Genomic DNA, 25,493 nt, shown 5'->3' with positions numbered 1-25,493 from the left:
GGAAATTTTACCATCAAGGAAGATGCATTAGTGGGAGGTAGGTATAAAAAGGTTGACTACCCCTGGTCTAGATCTGCTAAGTTATGATCATTCAGATTCCAAACACTTCAGACATTCAGCAGTGGGGGGAAAGCGCAGAAAAGCAATCAAAGCCCTGATCTACAACATTGTTGCCATCAGAGTTGTTGGATGAAAAGGGGTGGCAGGGCAAGGCTGAGAAATCAGAATATAAGATGCAAAATCATCCAGTCTGTTAGATTTAGTGTGGGCTAACTATCCTGTTTTTGAGACAGGCTGCAAAGTAAGAGTTGGGTAACCATTCATTGCATTCTGTGTTTGCTTCTAATCTGATCTTTCTCAGCGGGAGGAGCAAGTGATGTGAGACCACAGACAACTTCCTGCTGCCTTGTTGCTGTGGAGGGGGTGGAAAAAGCAGTTTTTCATTCCTTCCTACAGAGAGGATCCTGCTCTTCAGTTTGGAGGAATCAGCAGTTGGGCTAAGGCTGAACCTAAAGAATTATGTTGGGTGGGAGGGATGGTGGGCAGTGGCACAAAGTGAGTGGCTGCTGCTGCTTGGGCAGGGCACTTTTAACACAGGAAGCTGCCTTGTACTGAGTCAGACTATCAGTCATCTAGATTAGTATTGACAATACTGATTGACAGTGGCTCTCTCCAGATATGGCTTGGGGATTGGAACCTGGGACTTGCTGTGGGCAAATTAGTTGCTCTACCACTGAGCTATGGCCCTTTTAAGAACAGCATCCTTGCTACCCACTCCACCTGCTCCTAGCTCCACAAACAAATGATTCTTAGCTTAAGGCTGCCCCAATCTGAAGGACATATTTTGAACTTGTAACATAGCATGCCTTCCCTATCAACGCACCCACACATACCCCAGATAGGTTAACGGCATCTCCTTTTCTCCAACGCCAGCAGTGACCCAAACATTTCATTTCATTTGGACCTGTTTGTTTGTTTTAATCATTTGTCCCCCAAATTTAGCAAGCCCTGCCCACTATATACATAAGAGCAAAAATAAAATGAAACCTAAAACAATCTATGGTGAAAAGCAAATTAAATAAACACACACACACACACACACACACACACACACTTCAGTACAGAAATAAAAGAAACCAGAATAAAGCTAAAGCCCTTCTGGAACACAAGCATCTTCAGATCTCTCTTAAAAATAGGGAGAAATGGGGCATTTTAGATTTCCTGGCGGGACAGCAAATCCTTGCAAATGTCAGGCCAGAGACAAAGGCCCCTGATGCCCATCTCAGACAGGTTCATTCTGTTAGCTGTAGGGTAAAGTAACCCAGTCCCAGGTTAGATTTGGGGAACTTGTGGCCCTCTAGATGCTGTTGGTCTCCAACTCACATCAGCCGCAACCAGCATGGGCAATTATCAGGGTTGATGGAAGTGGTCATTCAGCAACATCTGGAGGGCCAAAGCTTCCCCTAAGCCATATATGCCTACGAATAGAAAAGTCTCTTCGTATTTTCATGTACTAGGGGAAATCAGGGGCAGAGCTTGTGTGCACACCCTTATCCCTATGTTTAATCTTTCACACATTCAGGCAAAGACCAGAAATTCCAACCTGGTGTTGGCTGAGCTGGTTCAGTAAGCACAGATTTGATATGGAGATGCCAGGGTTATATATATATATAAGGCTCTGGAGATGGGAACCTTACTTAGTGAGTGACCATGGGTATCCAAGCTTCAGTATCCTCTGCTAGTGCAACCAAGAACAGATGTGTGCAAAAACTGTGGCCTACAGTTGGCTGGCAGTAAAAAGCCTCTTGACTGGCCAGACCTGGCTTTCTGATGCCTCCTTGCTGCTCTAATGACAAGCTCCATTCTAGCTGTGTGGTGTGCTGTAGCTAGAGTATTACCATATTTCCTGTGTTGTTGGAGAACATGGTGAAATCAGCACGACAGTCCCTGTTGTCTGGCTGAAGCCACAGCCCAGCAAGAAGCACATGATGTGACTCACTCAAACCATATGACCTTCCGGTCTCTCTCTCTCTCAGCTCCTTTTAAAGTTTCTCTCCACTGATCAAACTCAGCAGTCCACTCCACCCACTACTGCAGCTGTAAGGTGCTGCCTTCCAGATGTGGCTGGAACTACAACTCCCATCATCCTTGACCATTGCCGCTTGTGACTGGGGCTGATGGGAGTGGGGAGTCCAACAACCTCTGGAGGTCCACAGTAGGCATGGAGTTAAAATTCAATTTTGTTTGCAGAATTTTAACAAGAAATTACCCAATTTGGATGTTTGAAACAAATACGTGAACTGAAATAGGTATTCTCTGAAATTCGTGCTGCGCTGCACTGAATTTTGCAATGTAGTTCTCCAATCGGACAACAGGTACAAAAATGTGAAATGTGCATACGAATGCATATTTTGGTAAAATGGCATGCCAAGATGCATTGTATTAAAGAAAATTGCTTGCAAATTTGGTATGTCAAAACTCCAAATGAAAATGTGTTTATTGGGAGAAAATCACATTAGAATGATTACAAATATGCATGAGGATTTAAAAAAACAAACAAACCCACCCTGCAAATTACTGCAGAAATGTGGAGAATAGATTTAAGATTGGGAAAAGCAAAAACCCGGAGAACCAAAAATGATGCCTCTGTCCATCCCTACCTGTGATCACAGAAGCTTCTTTGACCCTTTGATTCTTTTTAACAGGAGTTGCCAGGGATTGAACTGAGGCCCTCTAGCATCCAGAGCAGGTGCTTTGCCACTGAGCAATGCTCCCAATTACACAATGAGGACCACAACCGTGCATAAGCAAAGTGTGCTCTTCATCATGACCACCCACTTGCTCCCTGCTAAGCTTGCCGATTGCGGATGGGTACTGGCAGAGTCAGGCATCCCTTTCTTTCTCTCCCCCTCCCCAACTTTCTCACTAGGGCAAAAGGCCAGGAGTGCTCGTCCTGGAAAGCGAAGGGCCTGGCAAGGCTGCAGCCACCCTCCATTTCCCCAAAATGCAAAAAAGCATACAAACGAAGAAGAGCTTGCTAGATTAGGCCACTGGCCTCTTTAGGCCAGTATCTGGCTCTCACAGCAGCCATCCAGATTCCTTATGGGAAGACCCTAAGCAGCACCTGAACACAAGACTGCTCTCCTGCGCTTGCCAGAACCCAGACCAGCGCATCCTACAGGGACATGGCACATTGGCTTTGCATAACCAAAGATGTCTTTGTGAAGCCGTGTTTGTATATTTCCATCAACCAGTATTTTCAGGCACTGCTTTGGATCCTGGTATCATTATTTTTTTTAATTTTATGATGACTATAAAGAGAAATAAATGACAAGGGGAAAAAAACTACAGGCAGCATCAAGCATGCATTATATTGCAAATCAGCAATGAAGCCACCACTGGAACTTATATTCAAAACAGTATGAATCCATAACCTATGTTCAATATGTCCTTCCTAGTCCTGTTACACTGAATACAAATGTCTCAACTTCCCTCCTGACAGTATCTTGCTTCTGTTGCCCTTTTTTTACTTCAGGGTTGTTTTTGCCATTGTAGCAATTCACAGACTTTCTCATACCATGAGAAGGTGCAGTGGTACCTTGGTTTACAACCATAATCCTTCCGGAGGTCCGGTTGTAAACCAAAACAGGTTGTAACCCAAGGTGCGCTTTCGCCAATGGGACCTCCCCCCCAAAATTGGTTGTAATTCCAAAAAAAATTGGTTGTAATCCAAAAAAAGGGACACACACTTCTGGGTTTGACATGGTCGTAATCCAAAACGGTTGTAATCCAAAGCGGTTGCAAACCAAGCTACCACTGTATACCCATCTGCCTTCATTTTATTTTTATTTTTTTTGCATGTGTTATTCTGGCTCCTGTTACTATATAAGCTACAAATTCTCTGTGCTTCCTTCTTATGGACTTTTTCACACAGTTTAGTATATCAAAGACTGGATGCAATTAAATGTTGCATCCTAAGATCTCATCGCTTTCCTTTTGCTAAAAAGATGGGCCTCTGAAAACCCTTCATCGCAACGAGACAGAGAAACTTGTCATGCTCGTTTTTATCTTTGGATCACATATGCTGAATATAAACATCCCACAGCATTGCAGAGAGGTCTGACTGCTAACTTCACCCCCAAAGGTGACCTTGTGGAAGAGAATGCAGTTCCACAAACTGCAAGCCTGATGCAGGAAGGGAAGATAAGCTGAATGCGAATCATCATAGTTGAGGTATGCAGTACCACCATCTTGAGGCTTCAGGTGGAATAGCACATTGTTCATGAATTACTATTATTTCCAGCAGGGCAGGCCAATCCATATGCCAGCCCTACCATTAGGCAGAGGGAAATGACTGCCTCAGGCGGCAAATGCTGAGAGGCAGGAAGCGGTGGCAAGGTGCTGGAGGTGTGTGCCTGTGCAACCCACTGCCCTCAGATACACTGGAAGATGTCCTATTGCCAGTGTTGAAAATTTAACTGCTAGTCAAGTGAGCTTCTGCAGATGGTACAGGAGGGTGTCAACTTGCCCTTCACTTCAGGCAGCAAAATGTATCGGGTCGGCCCTGACCCTACAGGAGGCAGGGTGCTGAATTTGATGGAGCTTTTGGTCTGATCCACCTGGACTCCCCTTGTGCCCTTATATTTCAGAGGAAACACACAGAAGCATTTTTTGTACCAAAATAACAGTCTCAATCCAAGGAATTTTAGAACATGTTTCTGCTAGAAATTGCAGAAGTCAGCTTTATGACTCAACCAGTTAGTAGTTGAATGAATGAATGAATGAATGAATGAATGAATGAATGAATGAATTTATTATTTTGGTCACAGACCAATTCCAGCTCACATACAATATCAAGCAAGTCATAAAACACGATAGGGATACATTTGAATTTGCAATTAGGTATAACAGGGACAATACAGATACAGCAACAGTTTAAAAATATATAAATTAAAACTTAGTCACTAAAATATAACCTAAAATTATCATTTAAGGCCTTAATCATTATGATAGCATAGCTTGTTCCCAAAGTTTTATGGCAATCACACAGAATTTGGCTACCCTTAATGTGATCTCAGGATCCTTGTCCTCTACCAGGTATTTTAGACATTGAAGTTCAGATTCATTTGGAGATTTTTGCATAGCAGGGGTAATAAATACCAAGCGTATATCCCCGTAGAAATGTCAGCATAACAAGGCATGAGAGACAGTTTCTACCTCCATCAAGCCGCAGGGGCAGAGTCGTTCTGCATATGGTTTACCCTCAAATCCGCCTTGCAATAAGGCAGATGGCAGCAAGCTGAATCTAGCAAGGGTAAATGACCGTCTGTATTTTGGTATTTGTAATTTTGACAAATAATTTGCTGGGGTAAATCCTCTCCCGTTATCTTTTATTGCTGGGTGTTTATTCATCTCGCTCACGTGGCATTGCAGTTCCACATCCCAAATTTGTTGGCGGATTATTGCTTTGGCTTTCTCATAACCTACAGCTATCAGGGCCTGTGGGGGGAAACCCCAAGCCTCTTAACTTTTCATGCAGTGTAGCTTTCCATTTGGATTGGTAGGAATCCAGTAGGGTTAAGGGTGCCAACACAACAGGGAAAAATATAAGTTTTAACCAATAATGGATCTTCAGAATCCATATCCGAGTGCTAACAGGGATTTGCCCGGCCTCCAGGCGGACAGCTTCCAGTTAGTTGCATTTGTACATGCGATAGGGGATCAGGTATCAAGTCAGTTTACATTTCACACAAAACCAGGCATTATATTACAAGGTCTAGAAATCATCTCCTTTAGGCCATGTTTACTGGTTCTATTGTCTGTTAACTAACAATTCTTTAACTGTAAAAGCAGCAAGGATGTTTTTCCCTTTTTAATTAGCAGACCACTTATTAGGTTGGGTTCCATCAGTGACTGATTCCATCATTTCTCCCCTCCCCTCAACCCATTATGTCAGTGCCAGTAAATACGGTGGTAGAGCAAGAAACTCTTAATCTCAGGGTTGTGCGTTCGAGCCCCACATTGGGCTAAAGATTCCTGCATTTCAGGGGTTTGGACTATGAGATCCTTGTGGTCCCTTCGAACTCTACAATTCTATTATTCAATTATTCTAATTTGCGCTTTACGAAACAATACACAAACTGAAATACAGCCATTCTTCAAAATTCACACTTCTTTGCAATACAAAGCTCCAGCCACATTATGGGTTGTTTTCGACTAACTTCTGCTTAAAGAGGGCCAACTGAAATAAATGACCATGACTAACTTAGGCCTATTAATTTTAACAGGTCTCCTCTGAGTAATGTTTAGTTGAAGACAGCTCAGTATGTACAAAAACACATATAAAGCTTGGATAAAAAGGCTTTTGCTAGTGATAAAAAATACACAAAAAATCACCGTATCAGTGGGAATTCACAATAAAATGCACATCAACAGATGGAGCTAAATTCTGCCCATTAAGAGACACAACGCAAAAGCCCTCCATCACCCAAAATGTCATGTTTCAGCCCACCCAACCCAAAGAGGACCTCCCCACCACCGGCAAATGTATTGTAGAGGTGGTGAGTTCCAAATGGGAAGGAGTGTCATTTATTCATTCCAATCACGTTCACGTAACTGTGCATTTCTCCTGGAGAAAGATGGAAAGATTCACAATTAGGCTGGATATGGGGGCTAAGTTTGCACAGAGGGTTGACACCAGCAATGGTTTGCATAGCGGGCACAGGAGCTACCCTCCCTGAAAATGATGTATAGATGGTATCTAACTCCAGTTAAATTAGCAAAAATGTACAAAACAAAAGAAAGTGTTGGAAATGTAAACAACAGAAGGGACATTTTTTCATATGTGGTGGGATTGCAAAATTGTAAAGAAATATTGGGAAATGATTTATAATGAAATGAAAAGGATGTTTAAAATAAACTTTGTAAAAAAAAAAAAAAACAAACCAACAACCCAGAAGGTTTTCTTTTGGGAATTATAGGGACAGAACTACCTAAAATGTATAGAAACTTATTCATGTATGCTACTATAGCGACAAGAATGTTACTTGCCCCAAAATGGAAAGAAGCAGAACTCCCAGCAAAGGAAGAATGGATACAAAAACTTATGGAATATGCAGAAATGGCAAAACTTACCGGAAGAATACGAAATAAAGATAACCCTTTTTTTAACAAAAGAATTTTTTAACAAAATTATTTACAGGTAAATTATAAACAGATAAAAACATGGACAGGATTATTGTAATAACCTGCAGTTTGATAAGAGTATATATTTAAAGAATACAAATAAATGAGTAAATTAAGTTAATTTGGATATGCAGAAGATATTAAAAACAAATTTAAGGAACCACAGAAAAAGGGGAAAGGAAGTCAAGTTTTGAAATGTCAAAATGATTGTAAAATTAGTGAAATGTAGAAACTTGAAACGTATGAATTAAAGAAAAAATGAGAATAACTTCTGCCCTGGATCTATCCTACCCTTTTGGGGGGGAGTGTGTGTTAATTATTAGCACTTTCAATCAGACCTTTTATGAAAGCCAGCATGGTGTAGAGGTTAGAGCAAAGGACTAGGACCTGGGAGACCAAGGTTTAAATTCCCACTTAGCCATGGAACTCAGTGGCCGACCTTAGTGTAGTCATGATCTCTCAGCCTAACCTATTCCACAGAGTTATTGTGCGGGGAAAATGAAAGAGGAGGTGCTAAGTCTGCTAACCTTGAACTCCTTGGCCGAAAAGTGGGAGGTCAATCAATAAAAATTACTCTACCGCAAAACAGGATTCAGAAACCACCTGTGGGACGCTAAGGGCTATGAATCTGCCCTTCTTCCAAACAGTGGCGGAGCATATGCCCACGCTCCCGGGGGGGGGGCAGGGCACACTCCTGAGGGGGGTGGGATGCGGAGGGTGCCCACCCAGGTGCGGAATAGCCGCTCAGGTGTACGGAGTGGCGTGCATGCCCTGCAGCCAGGGGTGGAGCGAGTCACCAATGGCGGACATTTGGCACACTGCCCGCCCACAACTCCCAAGCATCCCCCAAGATGTCAAAATGAAGGGGGAAGGGGGGAATGCCGCCGGCAAAACAGCTCAGCTCCCCCTTTCCCCCAACGGCTTGGAGTAGGCTCGGGAGTCACTGGCGGTGCGCCATATGCCACCCCCCTCAATGAAGACACCCGGGGCGGTCCGCCCCCACTGCACCCCCCTTCCTCTGCCCCTTCTTCCAAAGAGCCATTCCTTCAAACTGGCACAGTTCTCCAGAACGGATCCCACCATTTCACCTGTCTTGCTTCTCGCAGGAGACCAGCTTGAGTGTGCCTGACTTACCAGAGTCACTGTTTTTGCTGCCCTTTGGACGTATGCAGTAATAGACAGGGATGAGGAAGAGCAAGGTGAGAGCAACATCTCCGGCCACAATTGCAATCATGATGCCTGTGGTGATGTGGTAGCAGTCTTCATAATGCCCTGTATGTGAGAGGAAAGAACCAGTCATGGACGCTATCAGCTTCTCTTCTCCCATTCGAGTCAAGGCAGCAGCAAAATGCAGTGATTCCAGATCACAACCAGAGGGCACTGTGTCACCACTTGTCGTCAAGTTGTCCCTCCTTTTGAGAATCAGGTTTATGCACAATCCTTCCATGCTTTCCAGGCATGGTCTGTGCTTAAAAGCTGCATGTCTGAGCACTCTTTATTTTATTTTTCCTCCAGAGCTTTCCCCGCAAAATCCCACTCTTTACTGCTGAATCGGAGCGAACGGTAATCTGCAGAAAACCTGAATTGGCGTTTGTTGTGCTTCAGCTTTAAAGAGCAGGTTTTCGTGAGGGGAACACCAGAATGGGGGGTGGGCACTCAGAGACGGAGCTTTTTAATGTGGAGCTGTGACTGGAAAATATAGTGCAAAAAACAAAAGTGTGTATAAGCCCTAAGATCTTATGGGACTCATTAGATGAGCAGCTCAGTTGGTAGAGCATGAGACTCTTAATCTCAAGGTCATGGGTTCAAGACCCAAACTGGGCAAGAGATTCCTGCATTGCAGAGGGTTGGACTAGATTACCCTTGTGGTCCCTTCCCTACAGTTCCATGATTCTGATTCAGATCAGGCCAAAAGCCCATTTAGCCTAGCAATCTCTTCTCACAGTGACCAGGCCAATCTCAATGGAAAAGCATGATAACCCTTTCCCACTCGCAAATGTGAATACAATAGCCCTCCCCTATTCATGATCTCCAGGTTACATGGTATCAGAGCAGGCTTCCTCAACCTCGGCCCTCCAGATGTTTTTGGCCTACAATTCCTATGATCCCTAGCTAGCAGGACCAGTGGTCAGGGATGATGGGAATTGTAGTCTCAAAACATCTGGAGGGCTGGGGTTGAGGAAGCCTGTATCAGAGGCTCATGATGACCTCATGAGGAAGGAGACATAGACCAAGCATTTTCAGAAGAGTTTTAATGCAATTTTCACCTAGATTTTCCCTCTTCGGCCCCCTGCCCCCTTGTAAGAAGAGGTCATTTTGTCAAACATTTGCTCCACCATTTTTATAGTGGAGGCCGTCCACACACACACCCCATCCCACACAATGCCCCCAAACAAAATTACTTGAGGGTATTGTGAAGGGAGGGCCGCAAAATGGCTGCCAGACTGCCCTAAACTGCTGTTGCTGCTGCTGTAACCTGTGGTGGAGGGATAACAAAACCAAGAGAACAAGAAGGAAATTAAACTGCCTGCCACAGGTGTGAATGGTGAACCCTCACAAGAAATTGTTGATGAATCCTTCCACCACCAAAAACAACAAAATTCAACAAAATGCCTTGACCCCAATTTCACCACCTGCAAACAGGGCACAGAACTGGGGTGGGGTCTTTTTTGCTCAGCCCCAAATAATATTTAGCAAAGCAGCAAGTAACTTCACATCAGAGTTGTCCTCTGTCTTGTAAAGGGAAATTTCAGCAGAGCAACAAAAGATTGGTGTGTGGGTTCCGGAGGAAAAAGTAGCACCTGCTGAAATAAAACTTCTTTACATCTGCTAATGATCTATCCACTGTTCACCTGGACACACACACACACCCCATATAGCTCAGTGGTAGAGCATCTGCTTTGCATGCAGAAGGTCCCGGGTTCAAACCGTGCCATCTCCAGGTAGCACTGGGGGAGACTACCTGTCTAAAACCACAGGGAGCCACTGTCAGTCAGTGTTGATGGTACTCAGCTAGAAGGAGTAATGGTTTGATTTGGTATAAGGCAGCTTCCTTTGCATAAAGGTAAAGGTAAAGGGACCCCTGACCATTAGGTCCAGTCGTGACCGACTCTGGGGTTGCGGCGCTCATCTCGCTTTATTGGCCGAGGGAGCCAGCGTACAGCTTCCGGTCATGTGGCCAGCATGACTAAGCCGCTTCTGGTGAACCAGAGCAGAGCACAGAAACGCCGTTAACCTTCCTGCTGTAGCGGTACCTATTTATCTACTTGCACTTTGACGTGCTTTCAAACTGCTAGGTTGGCAGGGGCAGGGAGCTCACCCTGTCGCGGGGATTCAAACCGCTGACCTTCTGATCGGCAAGTCCTAGGCTCTGTGATTTAACCCACAGCACCACCCGCGTCCCATTTCCTTTGCATAGCCGTGCATAAATACAGATGTCAGATTGTGGCTCCCTCCCTAACCTCTGACAGTACGCAACGGGATGCATTTAGACTAACATGTGCCCATGAAGGGGAGTTCTCTTCTGGGTGGGCAGCTTCCCTCGTACTTCCCCCAGATTTTAAGAACACGGATGCCTTAATCAGACTACCGTATCACAACAAGGAGTGGTGCCTAGAGGGAGAGGGGAAACCCAGTGAGTCTTGCTTTGGTGTGGCACCTGACAAAGAGTTCCTCAGTTGCTGCTCAAAGGCAAAGTCGGGTTAACCTTCCCAGCTCGAAAGCATTGACTCAAAGGCCAATTCCCCAGGGGTACAGGTTGAGTTTGGGGTGGGGAAACCCAGTGGTTTCGAAGGCCCAAGTGCACTTGTTGTTTTTCACACGCTTGGCTGCATAGCTGTTTCCATATGTGTGAATCACTTGTAGAAAACGAAGCCGTCCTTCCGGACCCCGTGACGATGTGCTGAAATCTCTTACCTGTTGTCCCAGTGGCAGCGCTTGCTGAAAAGGATAGAGAGAAAGAAAACAACGCTGTCACTCCAGAGGTATAACAATCCCTTCCCACAAGGCAAGCCTTCTTTCCATCTCCCAGGGGCGAGGAACCAAATGTGGCCCTCCAAGCCCCTCTGTCAGGCCCTCGGGACTTTCCCAAGGCCATGCACCACTCCCAGCCATGCCTAAACGCAAAAGAAGAGCTTGCTGGATCAGCTCAATGTCCCAACTTGTCCCGAATCTTGTTCTCAAAGTGGTCAGCAGCCACTGCAAGCAAGACCAAATAATAATAATAATAATAATAATAATAATAATAATAATAATAATAATAAATTTATACCCCGCCCATCTGGCCGGGCCTCCCCAGCCACTCTGGGCGGCTTCCAACAAAGTATTAAAATACAGTGGTCTGTTTAACATTAAAAGCTTCCCTAAAGAGGGCTGCCTTCAGATGTCTTCTGAAAGTCTGGTAGTAGTTGTTCTCTTTGACATCTGGTGGGAGGGTGTTCCGCAGGGCGGGTGCCACTACCGAGAAGGCCCTCTGCCTGGTTCCCTGTAACTTGGCTTCTCGCAGTGAGGGAACCGCCAGAAGGAATCGGGGTGGAGACGCTCTCCTCCTGTGGATCCCAGGAGCTGGTATTCAGAAGCTTTACTGCTTCTGACTGATAGCCTTCTACTCCATAATCCTGTTTTAAAGTCATCCAAGTTGGTGACCACCACTAGGGTGAGTTCCCGAGTTCAACTAGGCACTGTATGAAGAAATACTTTCTTGTACTGCCCTGAATCTTCCTCCAATGTTCAGCTTCATTGGAGGTCCCTGAATGTCAGCGTTGGAACTCCTCTTTGCTTGCCCTGCTTTCGATGTATTTGCCTGGCTGGAACGTGTCCTTGAACTCTGATTTTGCCTTTTGCTTGCGGGGATGGCAGAGAGAGAGGGGTGAGTGACTCATGAAATGCATTTTGCTGCCTGTGTCGAATAACAAAATAGCTGCCCCCACTCCCCCCATTTCAGTTGCCCAGAATGCCTGTTGAATCTTTCCCCAATGCCGGAGCCAGACTAGTTTACAGGGCACGGGCGAAGGCCACGTGGCACCCACAGAGCTGGCCTCCAGCCCCTCGCTCCTGCTCCCCGCCCTCCACATTTGCTGCCTGAGGCAGCTGCCTCCCTCTTGGTAACAACAGGGCCAGCTGCGCCTGAAGGGGTTCTCTGTGCACTGCAAACTTGCTTCTCGTAAGAAGGGAGTGGCTTCCTAACTTGCAACTACTGTCGCATTTTCTGACCCAACATAGATAGCCTGATAAGTATACAACACAGCCATAATGGCCTTAACTGTTCTGCTGTTTTAATGGGCTTGTTTATTATGTATTTTAATTATGGATGTTTTATTGTTGTTTTACTATATATTTTAATTTATTGGTAGTTGTGTTTTTATTTTATTTTTTGGTTTTGGTTTTATTCCTGGTATTTTGCTGTTGACTTTTATTTGTTTCTGAACTTCCTTGGTACATCTTCAAATGGAATAATAATAATAATAATAATAATAATAATAATAATAATAATAATAGGTTCCTTTCAGCTTTTTCTAGAGAGGAAGAAGCCTGCTAGCCTTTCCCCAATCAATATCAAGTTGCAAGCAGTTCCTCTGCTCCCACACAACTCAAAGGATTAAATTTGTATAGCCTATCAGCTGTTATTTTAGCTAATTGTATTTTACACATATTTTACTATTTATGCTTTTTATGTTTAAGTTTGTCAGCTACCTTCAGAAAGCTTTTTATCAGAAGCATTTTGGAAAAATTCCTTTATGCTCTTAGGCTTTTGGTAATATTATGCTGCCTTGCCAACTTTAAACGGTGAGTTAACCACAGAAAGTGAGATGGGGGAAGAAGCCAATTATACTGCCCTGAGTTTTTTGGACAACACTTATATAATTCAAGAATTACTTGTATGATCCCATTCCGACCGTGCCATACACCACCCTGAGAACTTTTATTGAAGGGCACTCTGATCATCACTTTTACCATTCTTAGGGTAAATTCTCCTTTTTAAGGGGAAAATATGTCCCTAGATGGATAGGCACCAATCACCTCTGAGGAAGAGAGAGGGGAGGCTGGCTCACAGTCTGTTGTTAAAAAGATATATATGAGCATCATGTTTGTGCAAAGGAGTGTCACTTGTAAAGGACATTTTAAAATAGAATAAAACAAAATGGTGGCAACCAAGGGTGGAACTACACACAGGGGGGGAAACGTTATGAATAAGTCAGAAATTAAATTGTTAGAATGAAAAGGGGGAAAACCTATGTAAAAAAGCTATAGAAATGTTTTGTGCTCTCTGGTGCCATCTGGGGTTGTGTGTTTATAACGCAATCAAATCGTTGTTTTTTGACTAATGTAGCTGAGTCCCTTATTATTATTATTATTATTATTATTATTATTATTATTATTTGAATTTATATACCGCCCTATATTATTGGTTGATGGAACAGGCTCTGTCTGTGGGGAGGTTTGATACAGAGAGGAATCTCTGTGTAGTAGCTAAGAGACTGATGCTGAGATCCTATACACAGCACATTAATTTGGGATTCAGCCTGAACTTAATAGGGTCCAAGCTGTGTACATACCATGCATTTTAAACACATTTTAAAGCACACAATCTCCTCCAAAGAATCCTGGGAACTGTGTAGCTTGTCCCTCACAGAGCTGCAATTCCCAGCACTCTTAACTAACTAGAGTTCCCAGAATTTGGGGGGGGGCATGTGTTTTAAATATATGGTGTTTACGCAGACCTACGTGTGACTCATAGGATAGCACTGTCTGTGAGTGCGAAATCAGGAATGCCTAGACACAGACCTTCCAAAACAGTAGTGAAATAGGTTGCTGCAGCAAAAATATCATGAAGTCTCGTGGCAGTTTAGAAACTAACAGGTTCATAATAGCTTGAAAGTTTGTATCAAAATTAAAATGTGTGTTGTTAAGGTGTCACAAGATTGCCTGAGGACTGGTTCTATCATAAGTAGAGTAGACCCACTGTAACTAATGGACAAGTTATCAGAGTCTACTGATTTAAATGGGTTTGCTTTCGAGTGTGACTAACGTTGGGTATTACCCTATATTGTTTTTGCCAGTTTAAAACTTGAGTTTGCTAGATGATTTCAGAATGCTACTTTCCATCAACATCAACATCAGTATTTGAGGGGAAGTGGGGAAAGGGTTAATAATAATTCCTGGCCAACCTTAGACAATTTGAATAATTGTATATATTCAAAGGAAAAATGTGTGACTTTCACAATAAGCAATTTGAATGAACTGTCATGAAAATAAACAAGGTTGGCTTTATTTTGGGTATACCCAGCGTGGTGTGGTACATTGGGATGAAACAAGGATGGAAGGATCTGTCATTTTGGGTCTCTCAGTTTCTCATTTTTCTAATCTTAATGTTGGTTCTTCACATTTCTGGAGTGATTTGTATATCTCTCTCTATTTATATATCATTTTATTGCAAAATTACCCCATTTTATGCAGTTTTGACACATGTACACATTTTTGCAAAGCTATATATATATATATATATATATATATATATATACACACACACACACACACACACACACACACACACACACATTTTTGTATATTATTTTCAAATATATATTCATTTGGGGGAACACTTTCTCCTAATCAATGCATTTTGCAAAGATGATTTGGTTGGAGAAAGTCATTGCAAAATTCGGAGGAGCGCAAATTTCAAAGGGTGGCTGTGTTTCGGTTCCCCCACTGTTTCTGAAAGTGCAAATGTGACAAAGTTGGCTTTAAATGTGAACTGAATCAAATTTCTCCCCATCCCTTTGAAGGAGACCTGGATTCACATCCCCATTCAGCCATGAAGCTCCATGCATGCCCTACAGCCAGTCATTCTCGCTAAGGCTCTGTTGAAAACAAAATGGGTCGTAACCTCATGCATCGCTTCCCTGAAGGAAAAGTGGGGTGCAGTTGCAAGTAGTTAATTTCTCATGCAATGATGGGGAAGCACTTTCAGTTTGAGGCCTGCATTCCCTCTTGGGCATCCTTCTGGGGTCTGCATATCATTGGCTGGCAAGGCCAAAGGCAAAAACATGCTCAGAGTATTCTGTTTCATAGAATCATAGAGTTGGAAGGAACCCTGAGGACCAGCTAGTCCAATCCTCTGCAATGCAGGAATATTCAGCTGTCAGGGACAGAACCTGCAATGCTGGCATTATCTGTGGGATGTAATCCACTGGGAGCAGTCAAATACAACATTCCTTGTTTTCCTAGAGTGGGCATGCAAAGGGATGTTTGGTCCAGCCAGTCGGAACTTCCTGTTTCCTCCTGGTTTGGAACATCCTTCCTTTTGCATGTGACTAGAGGTGGGCGTGACCTTACCTGCCCAGGTAACAAAAGGCCAAGGCATGCTGCCACTTTCTTTTTCACTTTCTTCGTCGTTGGACCAGCTAGAAATGCTAGCTTCCCAGCTAGCAGAAGCACTGGGATTAACATTAAGCACATGTATATGGGGCAGATCCACATGTACATATTTGTAACTAAGTCTGCCTTCAGGGATCCAACTGTGAGCTGATGTGAGTAAACAACTTTTACTGGCTTTAAATAAGATTGCTGTGCCTTTATTCTTTTTAAGAGGGATAAAAGGGAACTTACCAGGAACATACAATTCAATAATGAACTGTACGATAGTGAGAGGCTTACACAAGCCTGCAACCAGCTATCTGCTGTGCGTTAGAAGGGGAATGTAAACTCTGCTGAGTAAAGGAACTTGGTAACGCAAGTTCGGAAGGATATTAATAAGCAATATATCCTCTCCTGCCACCCTGAACATTCCCACATTATCAGTATCATGCTCTAACCGACTGAGCTATCCATGGTATGACAAGAGCCGGGGGTCCATGCAGGCCACCGAATGAGACGCATCGCCACAATTCTGGGTCTTTGACAAGATCGTAGAACATGACAAGTGAGGGGGGTGGCCTAGGCAGAGAGAATGGGGCCTGAAGAAGAGGTCTCACCTGTGGAGACTCCTGAGGCTCAGGTAAAGAGGCTGTGCTGATCCCGGGGGGAAGGTTACCATAGGCGTAGTCAAAGTCTGGTCCTGAGTCACTAGCCTGGAATCAGTCCACAAGGAGCGGGATGAGGTCCGAAACAGGAAGCCGGGTGGGGACAGGAGCACTGGAGAGTCAGGTCTGGGTCCGGGCAGGAACAGGAACTCAACAACGACGTTGCTCCCACAACCTGGGACCGGGCCAACTGGCCTTTATCTGTTCTGAGGCCAGGGGCGGTCCCGGCCCCCAGGAGACCCGCCTCTCTTGGCCTTAAGGCGAGCACTCCTCCTGGGAGCAACCAGTTCCCTTCACCTCTCTGCCCTGAGTCTCTGCAGTTCAGGAGAGGCTAAAGGGTTACTGGGCCCAGGGGGAGACTCACCTGCAGGCACTGAGTCTTCAACCACCTCTGAAGCCAGAGTGGGATCACCTGGTGCCTGCTCCTGAGGCTCCGACACAGGTGCAGGCGCTTCAGCATCAAGGCCCTGCCCCAATTCAGCCGGCCCTGGAGGCGGGGACTCCTGTGCAGGCTAGGATTCCTCTGGTTCAGCCTCTGAATCGGAATCCCAGGCCATCACAGAGGCCCAGAGTGCTGCATTTGGCCCCTGAGCTTGAGGTTCCTCGCCTCTATTTTTTTGTGGGATTAAGGCAAGCTGTGAATTCTGGGGACTAGATGCACTGAAGGAAAGGGAGAGGTTATCTGGGACGCTAGACTGTGTGAAGGCTGAAAGAGTGGTGGTTACAGTGCATATAGTTTTCCTGTCAGCTGCTGCGACTTCCTCTTGCCACACCATCTTGCATTCCCACCCCTTTCCTCCCACCAGACACACACGAATACAGACACCGCTAGCAGTTTCAGTTCCTCCGACACATGGGCAACCCCCCCGTCACACTCTGCAAAGAACAGCTTTGAGAAGGGGACCCTCTCCCCCCCCACGTAAGACAGACCCACAACCCCCTCAGCTTAACCTCAGCTTTGCACAGCTATATTGGCACAAAGCCGAAGGCACATGACATCATCGTCGCCACCCATAACAGCAACATGACTTTATGCACGTTGCACGGGTGTTCAAAGCCGTTTGCATGCACGGTCTCAAGAGAGTAGTGATTCGGGTGTTGGGTTTAGGCTGAGGAGACAGGGGTTGGGATCCCCACTCATCCACAAGGCACATTGTGTGATGAATACTAAGCGGGACCTGCAACAAAATGTTGCAGCATGGGGAGCTCCTTTTTCATGGCTGGCACACTGGCCTTTTTCCCATTGCACTAGCTTTCCATTGGTTCCCCACTTCTCTAGAACAGTCACTGAGCATGCTCAGTCCTCAATAAGGGTTGGGGGAGGAAGGTTCCTCTTATGGTTTCTCTCTTTTTTTGTACTTCTGTAAACCTTGGGATTCCCCTGAAGAAGTTACCTCCCTCTTTGACATAGCTGGCACTGTTTCAGCTACATAAGGACAAGCACTTGCTGAAACAAGATCCCTCTTAAACTATGGCTCCATACATATCACACATTTCAATCCCATTTAAAACACACTCCCTGTCTGAAGAATCCTGGGAACTGTAGTTTGCCCCTCACCAAGCAGTAATCCCTAGCAGCCTTAAAAAAACTACAGTTCCCAATATTCTTTGGACCAGGGGCAGAGGGCGCTTCAAATGTGTTTGTTTATATGATATCTCATTAATCCTGATAACACTAGTGTAAAGTTGTCCATAATACTCGGGTGTGGCAGGGGAGAGGCTGAGGCTGAGAGGGAGACAGCTTGGTTGGATTTGGATTTGATATCCCACTTTATCACTACCCGAAGGAGTCTCAAAGCGGCTAACATTCTCCTTTCCCTTCCTCCCCCACAACAAACACTCTATGAGGTGAGTGGGGCTGAGAGACTTCAAAGAAGTGTGACTGGCCCAAGGTCACCCAGCAGCTGCATGTGGAGGAGTTAAGGTCACCTCATGAGTAAAGGGCTGAGCTGAGATGTAAGCTAATGCACTTTCAAACCACTAGAAGACAGCTAGACATGGGTTCAAGCCCCATGTTGGGTGGAAGATTCCTGCATTGCAGGGGGTTGGACTAGATGATCCTCGAGGTCCCTCCCAACTCGACAATAGTATGATTCTGTGTCAGGGTGCCCTTCCTCTCTATGTATTAACTTGAATTGGCACTGTTATAGGTACCCCATAATACCCGTTCCACATTGCTAAAAAGTGTGGCAGCACCTAGACATTGGAACTCCCTGCCTCTTGAGATTAAGCAGCTGCCGAGAAAAATCTAACAGTGACTGAGAGAGAGAGTCAAAACAAAAAATCCCTTCCAGTAGCACCTCAAAGACCAACTAAGTTAGTTCTAGGTATGAGCTTTCGTGTGCATGCACACTTCTTCAGATACCTGATAGATACTTCTTCAGATACTGAAGAAGTGTGCATGCACACGAAAGCTCATACCTAGAACTAACTTAGTTGGTCTTTAAGGTGCTACTGGAAGGAATTTTTTGTTTTGACTATGGCAGACCAACACGGCTACCTATCTGTAACTGAGAGAGAGAGGTTTCAGAAGGAGACAGGATTAACACTGGTTAAGAAAGTGAAATACCTAGGGGTTAATATGACTTCCAAGAATGTGAATTTATTTAAGGATAACTATGAAAAATGTTGGATGGAAGTGAAAAAGGATTTAGAAATATGGTCAAATCTGAAGCTATCATTGCTAGGCCGAATTGCTGTGATAAAAATGAATGTATTGCCTAGGATGCTGTTTTTATTTCAAACACTGCAAATTTTGGATAAAATGGATTGTTTCAAGAAGTGGCAGAGAGATATTTCTAGATTTGTCTGGCAGGGCAAGAAACCCCGACTAAAATTTAAGATATTAACTGATGCTAAAGAAAGAGGTGGATTAGCCCTGACAGACTTTAAACTTTATTATGAATCAGCCGCTTTTTGCTGGCTGAGAGAATGCCTGCTTCTTGAAAACACTGACGTGTTGGATCTAGAAGGTTTTAACAATGTATTTGGGTGGCATGCATATTTGTGGTATGATAAGGTCAAAGCACATAAAGCATTTAAAAACCATATTGTCAGAAAAGCACTGTTTAATGTCTGGATAAGATATAAGGACTTGCTTGAAAATAAAACCCCAAGGTGGTTGTCACCAATGGAAGTGAAGGCTCAGAAAAAGCTCAATATGGAGGCCAAATGGCCGAAATATTGGGAAATTTTGGAACAAGAGGTAGATAGATTAAAACTACAGAGTTTTGAAAAACTAAAAAATAGAGTGCGAGACTGGCTCCATTATTACCAAATATAATTTGGTACATATAATTTGGTAGATATAATTTGTACAAAAAAATTGGCTTCCAGGTGGAAAAATCAAAATTGGAAACAGAACTGTTAGATCCCAAAATTAAGAACTTGTCAAGAATGTATAACTTGCTGTTGAAATGGAACACTCAGGATGAAACAGTGAAATCAGCTATGATTAAATGGGCACAAGATGTTGGACATAATATTATGATGGCTGACTGGGAACAGTTATGGACCACAGGTATGAAGTTCACGGCATGCAATGCCTTAAGAGAGAATATAATGAAAATGATATACAGGTGGTACATGACACCAGTCAAGCTTGCAAAAATTTATCATCTGCCCGATAATAAATGTTGGAAATGTAAAGAGACTGAAGGTACTTTTTTTCACCTTTGGTGGACATGCCCAAGGATTAAGACTTTCTGGGAGATGATCTATAATGAAATGAAAAAGGTATTTAAATATACCTTTCTGAAGAAACCAGAGGCCTTTCTCCTGGGCATGGTCGGCCAAATGGTGCCAAAGAAGGATAGAACTTTCTTTATGTATGCTACAACAGCAGCAAGAATACTTATTGCAAAGTACTGGAAGACACAAGATCTACCCACCCGGGAAGAATGGCAGATGAAGGTGATGGACTACATGGAATTGGCGGAAATGACTGGCAGAATCCGAGACCAGGGAAAAGAGTCGGTGGAAGAAGATTGGAAGAATTTTAAAGCTTATTTACAGAAACATTGTAAAATTAAGAAATGTTAGAAGGAGGATGGAATGAAGTTATGTGGCTTTAGCAGAAATGTTATAAAGGACTAAGTAAAAATAGACTGTTAATGGATGAAAGGAGGGAAGGTAAAGTTACACTTTATTAAGATAAATTATAATAAAAATTGGAAAAGATGGAAAGGATTTGCTGAAATAGCTAACTGAACTAGAATACAAAAAAAGGAGGTGTGAGAAGATCAAGGAAACAAGCAAATGAAAGATAAGTTATGGGAAGGTTTGTTGTGTTTTTTTAATTGTTCCTATTTCTCTGTTTTCTGTTTTTTATAATCTTTTTTTCTTTTTTTCTTTTTTTCTTTCTTATTGTGATGTGTTATCTAGTTTTTGCCTAACTTTTTTCTTTTTGTAACCTTTAAAACTTTAATAAATATTATTTTCAAAAAAAGAGAGAGAGATTAAGCAGCTGCCTTCGCTGTACTCTTTTCGACACCTACTAAAACCGTTGCTGCTGAGATGAGCCTACCCAGATGCTTAGAAAGTCAAGGTCATTTCAATCTGTTTTAGTATTCCAACTTCTGTATGTTTTAAGGTAGGGTTGCATTTTTTTCTTGATTTTACTGTTTCATCTTTTGTAAACCATTTTGAGATGATAGATAGATAAGACTTCATTTGCATTAGCCAATGGCCGTAGCAACAGTAAAACATTAGAGTATACGCAGAAAAGGAAATTTGATATAAGAGCACAATTTAAAGTCCTGAATTGATATAAGAGCACAATTTAAAGTCCTGCCGTCAGTTAGTGGCCCTTATTCTGATTGCCCCTGCTATGAACCTAGCAACTATTGTGCGGTGTATAATTTTTATGAAATAAACAAATAGGTTCTAGCACCAAATAAAGAATGGTCATATTTTTTTCAGAATCAATTATCATTAAAAACAATCCACCAAATATCTTGTTGGAGCACAAGAAGTAGACAGTGGGCAAAGACATCAGCCGCATTCACACATGGCTGCCGTATACTGAGTTAAAACAAAATAAAAAAATTCCTTCCAGTAGCACCTTAAAGACCAACTGAGTTAGTTTTAGGTATGAGCTTTCGTGTGCATGCACACTTCTTCAGATACACTGAAACAGAAGTCACCGGACCTTTCTATATAGTGAGAAGGTGGGGAGGGGTATTACTCAGAAGGGTGGTGGGAATGGGTGATTGGCAGATAGCTGTGATGAGAATGAGATCTACAGCAAACCTTTTTAGAACTAAAATACCCAGCAGATGAAGTTAGACAACAGATCAACAGAGCCAGACTGATACCCAGAGAGAACTTGCTGCAAGACAGACCCAAAAAAGAAAATAACAGAACACCTCTAGTCATCACATACAGCTCCCAAGTTAAAACAGTACAACGCATCATCAGAGATCTACAACCTCTCCTGGACAATGACAGTTCTCTTTCTCAAGCTCTGGGAGGAAGACCTTTCATTGCCTCCAGACAGCCCCCCAATCTTAAACAACTCCTAACCCACAATAATACTATAACCAGACTTAACACGGACACTGGCACCAGAGCCTGCAATAAACCCAGATGCCAACTTTGCTGCCACATACACCCGGACAACACCATTACTGGCCCCAACAACATCACACATACCATCTCGGGACTATTTAATTGCTCATCGTCTAACATTGTGTATGCCATAAAATGCCAACAGTGTCCTTCAGCTCTCTATATTGGACAAACAGGCCAGACCTTACGCCAAAGAATAAATGGACATAAATCCGACATCAGGAACCACAAGACAGAAAAACCAGTAGGAGAACACTTCAATCTCCCAGGACATTCTATACAAGATCTCAAAGTAGCTGTTCTATTACAAAGGAATTTCAGAAATAGACTGGAAAGAGAAGCTGCTGAATTGCAACTTATCACCAAACTTAAAACTATGGAGAGACCTGGTTTGAATAAAGACATTGGATTCTTATCTCATTATACATGACAAAGCCATTTTTCACCTTCTCACCCCTTGCTTTTTCCTGTTAGACCTATTGCAGTCGTTAAGAGTCGTCAACTGGCTCATCACAGCTATCTGCCAATCACCCATTCCCACCACCCTTCTGAGTAATACCCCTCCCCACCTTCTCACTATATAGAAAGGTCCGGTGACTTCTGTTTCAGTGTATCTGAAGAAGTGTGCATGCACACGAAAGCTCATACCTAAAACTAACTCAGTTGGTCTTTAAGGTGCTACTGGAAGGAATTTTTTTATTTTGTTTTGACCATGGCAGACCAACACGGCTACCTATCTGTAACTGTATACTGAGTTAGTTCCTTTAGCCTATACTGCATACTCTGACTTGCAGATGCTCTCCATGGTCTCAGGCAGAGAAGTTTTTTCAAGATATTTCAGGTGCTTCTTTTTAGTAATTTTTATTTTTAAGCTTCCAAGCAACACAAGGAAAGTAATCAGAGGAAAAGAAAGGAATGCAGAACACATCTTTTTCAATGTCCATCACAATATCAGAGCTTTACAGGTGAACAATCTGAACCAAGTTTGGAATAAAAATAAGCCTCCCCTTGTCCTATTTGGCCACACCCCTAAAACACCCCCCCCCTTCTTTTCTTTTTTTAGATTTAGCCCTGCTTTGGTTGAGCCCTGGTTGAGAAGGCTGAACCAGGATGGAGGACTTAAACCAGTGAATCTCTAGCTGAGTTAGGATGAAGGACTTTGGCTGGCATAGCCCTGGCTTAGCCCAGCTTGAGATCTCTGCTATCCAAACTTCACTCATCCCAAGGTATATTGGGTTTGGATTTTTCCCTAAGTATGTACTGAGCCACTGAGCTATGGCCCTACCTGTTCAAGGCAGTACAGTCGTACCTCGGGTTTAAGTACTTAATTCGTTCCGGAGGTCCGTTCTTAACCTGAAACTGTTCTTAACCTTAGCTAATGGGGCCTCCCGCTGCTACCGTGCTGCCAGAGCACGATTTCTGTTCTTATCCAGAAGCAAAGTTCTTAACCCGAGGTATTATTTCTGGGTTAGAGGAGTCTGGAACCTGAAGCGTATGTAACCCGAGGTACCACTGTATAGAGAGTGTGACGTTCATGAGCTGAGTCTCCAACAAGCATCAAACCAGATGAAGGGACTATTTGTAGCCAAGCTTCTAGAACAGGGGTCAGCAAACATTTTCAGCAGGGGGCCGGTCCACTGTCCCTCAGACCTTAGAGTGGGGGGCAGACTATATTTTGAAGGGGGGGGGAATGAACGAATCCCTATGCCCCACAAATACCCCAGAAACACATTTTAAATAAAAGCACACATTCTACTCACGTAAAAACACCAGACAGGCCCCACAAATAACCCAGAGATGCATTTTAAATAAAAGGGCACATTCTACTCATGTAAAAACACGCTGATTCCCGGACAGGGAACCTGGAAGCACATATGTACAAACTCCAACCATTAAAAAAAAAATATCCAAAGACACTCACCGGCAAGCAGGGAGAAAATGCAAACAGTAAAGCCCCACATGGTGTTTCTGAGACTGGCCTCCGGACTGCACAACCAGATATGAGGTTCTTTTTTTAAAAAAGGAAAAAAAAATGGGTTGCCTCATCCTCTGATGCTTGAGCAGGATGTGGGATGGCCCATGGAGAATCATGAGACCTGAGTTCCACGAAGCCAAAGAGCAGGCAATCCCTGCCATCTGTGTTGCTGCATCCCACTGACTTCCCCAAAGCCACAAGTCTCTGTCTTCAGCTGGCTCCGCGGTGGCTGCATGCGGCAGATGAAAGGAGAGCGCTGCAAACTGGGTTGCCAACTTTCCAGCTGAACTCTGTGGCTCTGTCTTTCGCAGCAGCAGCTGGATCTGCAGGCTGCTCTGTAAAAGAGGTTTGCCTGCTGATTTCTGCAGGTTTCGCTGTGATGGGGGACTCAAGAGGAGCTTTTTTCTGGTCAGTTGGCACCCCTATCTGTAAATAATAATTCTTCAAACAAAAAACCAAACATGCATTCTCTGCCCATCTCCAGCAGACACATATACCAAAATTGTGAATTAAGTCTTGTTCTTCTCTTGTTTCTGTCAAAATGTAAAATATATTGCTCATTGGTGGCGAGAGATGGTTTTTTATATACATTTTTTAAAAAGTATTATTGATTAAATTTCTAAACCATTCTTCATCTGAAGATCACAGGGCCGTTTACAACATAAAAACATATATATATTGATAACCAACAAAAAGAATAAGTGCCCCCTCCCCAGTTTAAAAGACCATCAATTGTTTAATTAATTGTTTCATTATCTCTCCCACCCTCTGGGGGCCATGTTTGACAAGGTTGCCCAACTGTCAATCATTGCCTGTCACAATGATGTCAGGCAACCAGCTTTTGCCCACACAAACAGTGTCCATGCAAAATCATGCATAAGAGCCATAAGAGCCCATTGGCCAGAGGTTTCCCATCTGTACTGTAGGCAGTACAAAGCCATCATGACCTTGATAGCCTTTTCTATAGGTTTATCTAATCCCCTTTTTAAAATGGCTTAAATTGGTGCCCGCTCAGCTAACCTACTGCCCTTCTAGATCCAGTGAGCATTGCTGTCCTGTTGCCATTGATGAGCTGAGGTTCTCTTTGTTTAGTCTATGAAACACTCTTCGTTAAAATCAGTTCCAGAATGGGGTTGTTATTTCTTACCTTTTATATTCGCAGACAAGTCGTGATAACTGAGTGCTACCTCCAGTAGGAAGGGAGTACACTTTGGAGTATGAGTTGCTGGAACCACATTATCATGGGCCAGCTTCACCTGCTGAACAGCAGCCTGAAGGGGGAGAAGGCAGAGGGTCTCCACCTGCAGCCGATCAGCCTTCAAGGACTCGGAGGAGAAGGCGCTGATGAGAACCAGCTGGCTTCAGCCTCAGCCCAGTATACTTGAAGGAGCATCTCCACCCCCATCTTTCTGCCCAGACACCGAGGTCCAGTTCCAAGGGCCTTCTGGAGGTTCCTCACTGTGAGGTTACAGTGAACCAGGCAGAGGGCCTTCTCGGTGGTGGCGCCCGCCCTGTGGAACGCCCTCCCATCAGATGTCAAGGAAATAAACAACTATCTGACTTTTAGAAGACATCTGAAAGCAGCCCTGTTTTTAATATGTGATGTTTTATTCTGTTTTTAATCTGTTGCAGCCACCCAGAGTGGCTGGGGAATTTTTTATTATTATTATTATTATTATTATTATTATTATTATTATTATTATTAAATTCAATGCTTGTCATCCTGACCTTGCTGTTTCCTGTTC

General features: G+C 43.6%; 1 protein-coding gene across 3 annotated transcripts; it reads right to left on the bottom strand.

Annotated features, from left to right (window-relative positions):
- Nucleotides 1-6,550: 6,550 nt before the first annotated feature.
- Nucleotides 6,551-23,932, bottom strand: HCST (hematopoietic cell signal transducer). 3 transcript variants are annotated; one of them, XM_081869897.1, is made up of 4 exons: nt 23,695-23,923; nt 11,101-11,124; nt 8,320-8,457; nt 6,551-6,628 (listed from the first exon to the last, which is right to left on the bottom strand). In XM_081869897.1, the coding sequence occupies exons 1-4, from the start codon at nt 23,732-23,734 to the stop codon at nt 6,585-6,587; spliced, it is 246 nt and encodes an 81-aa protein (XP_081726023.1). In that variant the 5' UTR covers nt 23,735-23,923; the 3' UTR covers nt 6,551-6,584. The 3 variants fall into 3 exon arrangements, 2 of the variants coding, with proteins under 2 accessions (XP_081726023.1, XP_081726024.1); XM_081869898.1 differs by having other exon boundaries at nt 6,558-6,625; nt 23,695-23,932; XR_014158413.1 differs by lacking the exon at nt 11,101-11,124 and having other exon boundaries at nt 23,695-23,915.
- Between the last annotated feature and the right edge of the window lie 1,561 nt (nt 23,933-25,493).

The sequence above is a fragment of the Podarcis erhardii genome (genome assembly GCF_964252035.2).
Source record: "Podarcis erhardii genome assembly, chromosome: 7".
Taxonomy (NCBI): domain Eukaryota; kingdom Metazoa; phylum Chordata; class Lepidosauria; order Squamata; family Lacertidae; genus Podarcis; species Podarcis erhardii.
This window is presented reverse-complemented; position numbering and strand designations above follow the sequence as displayed.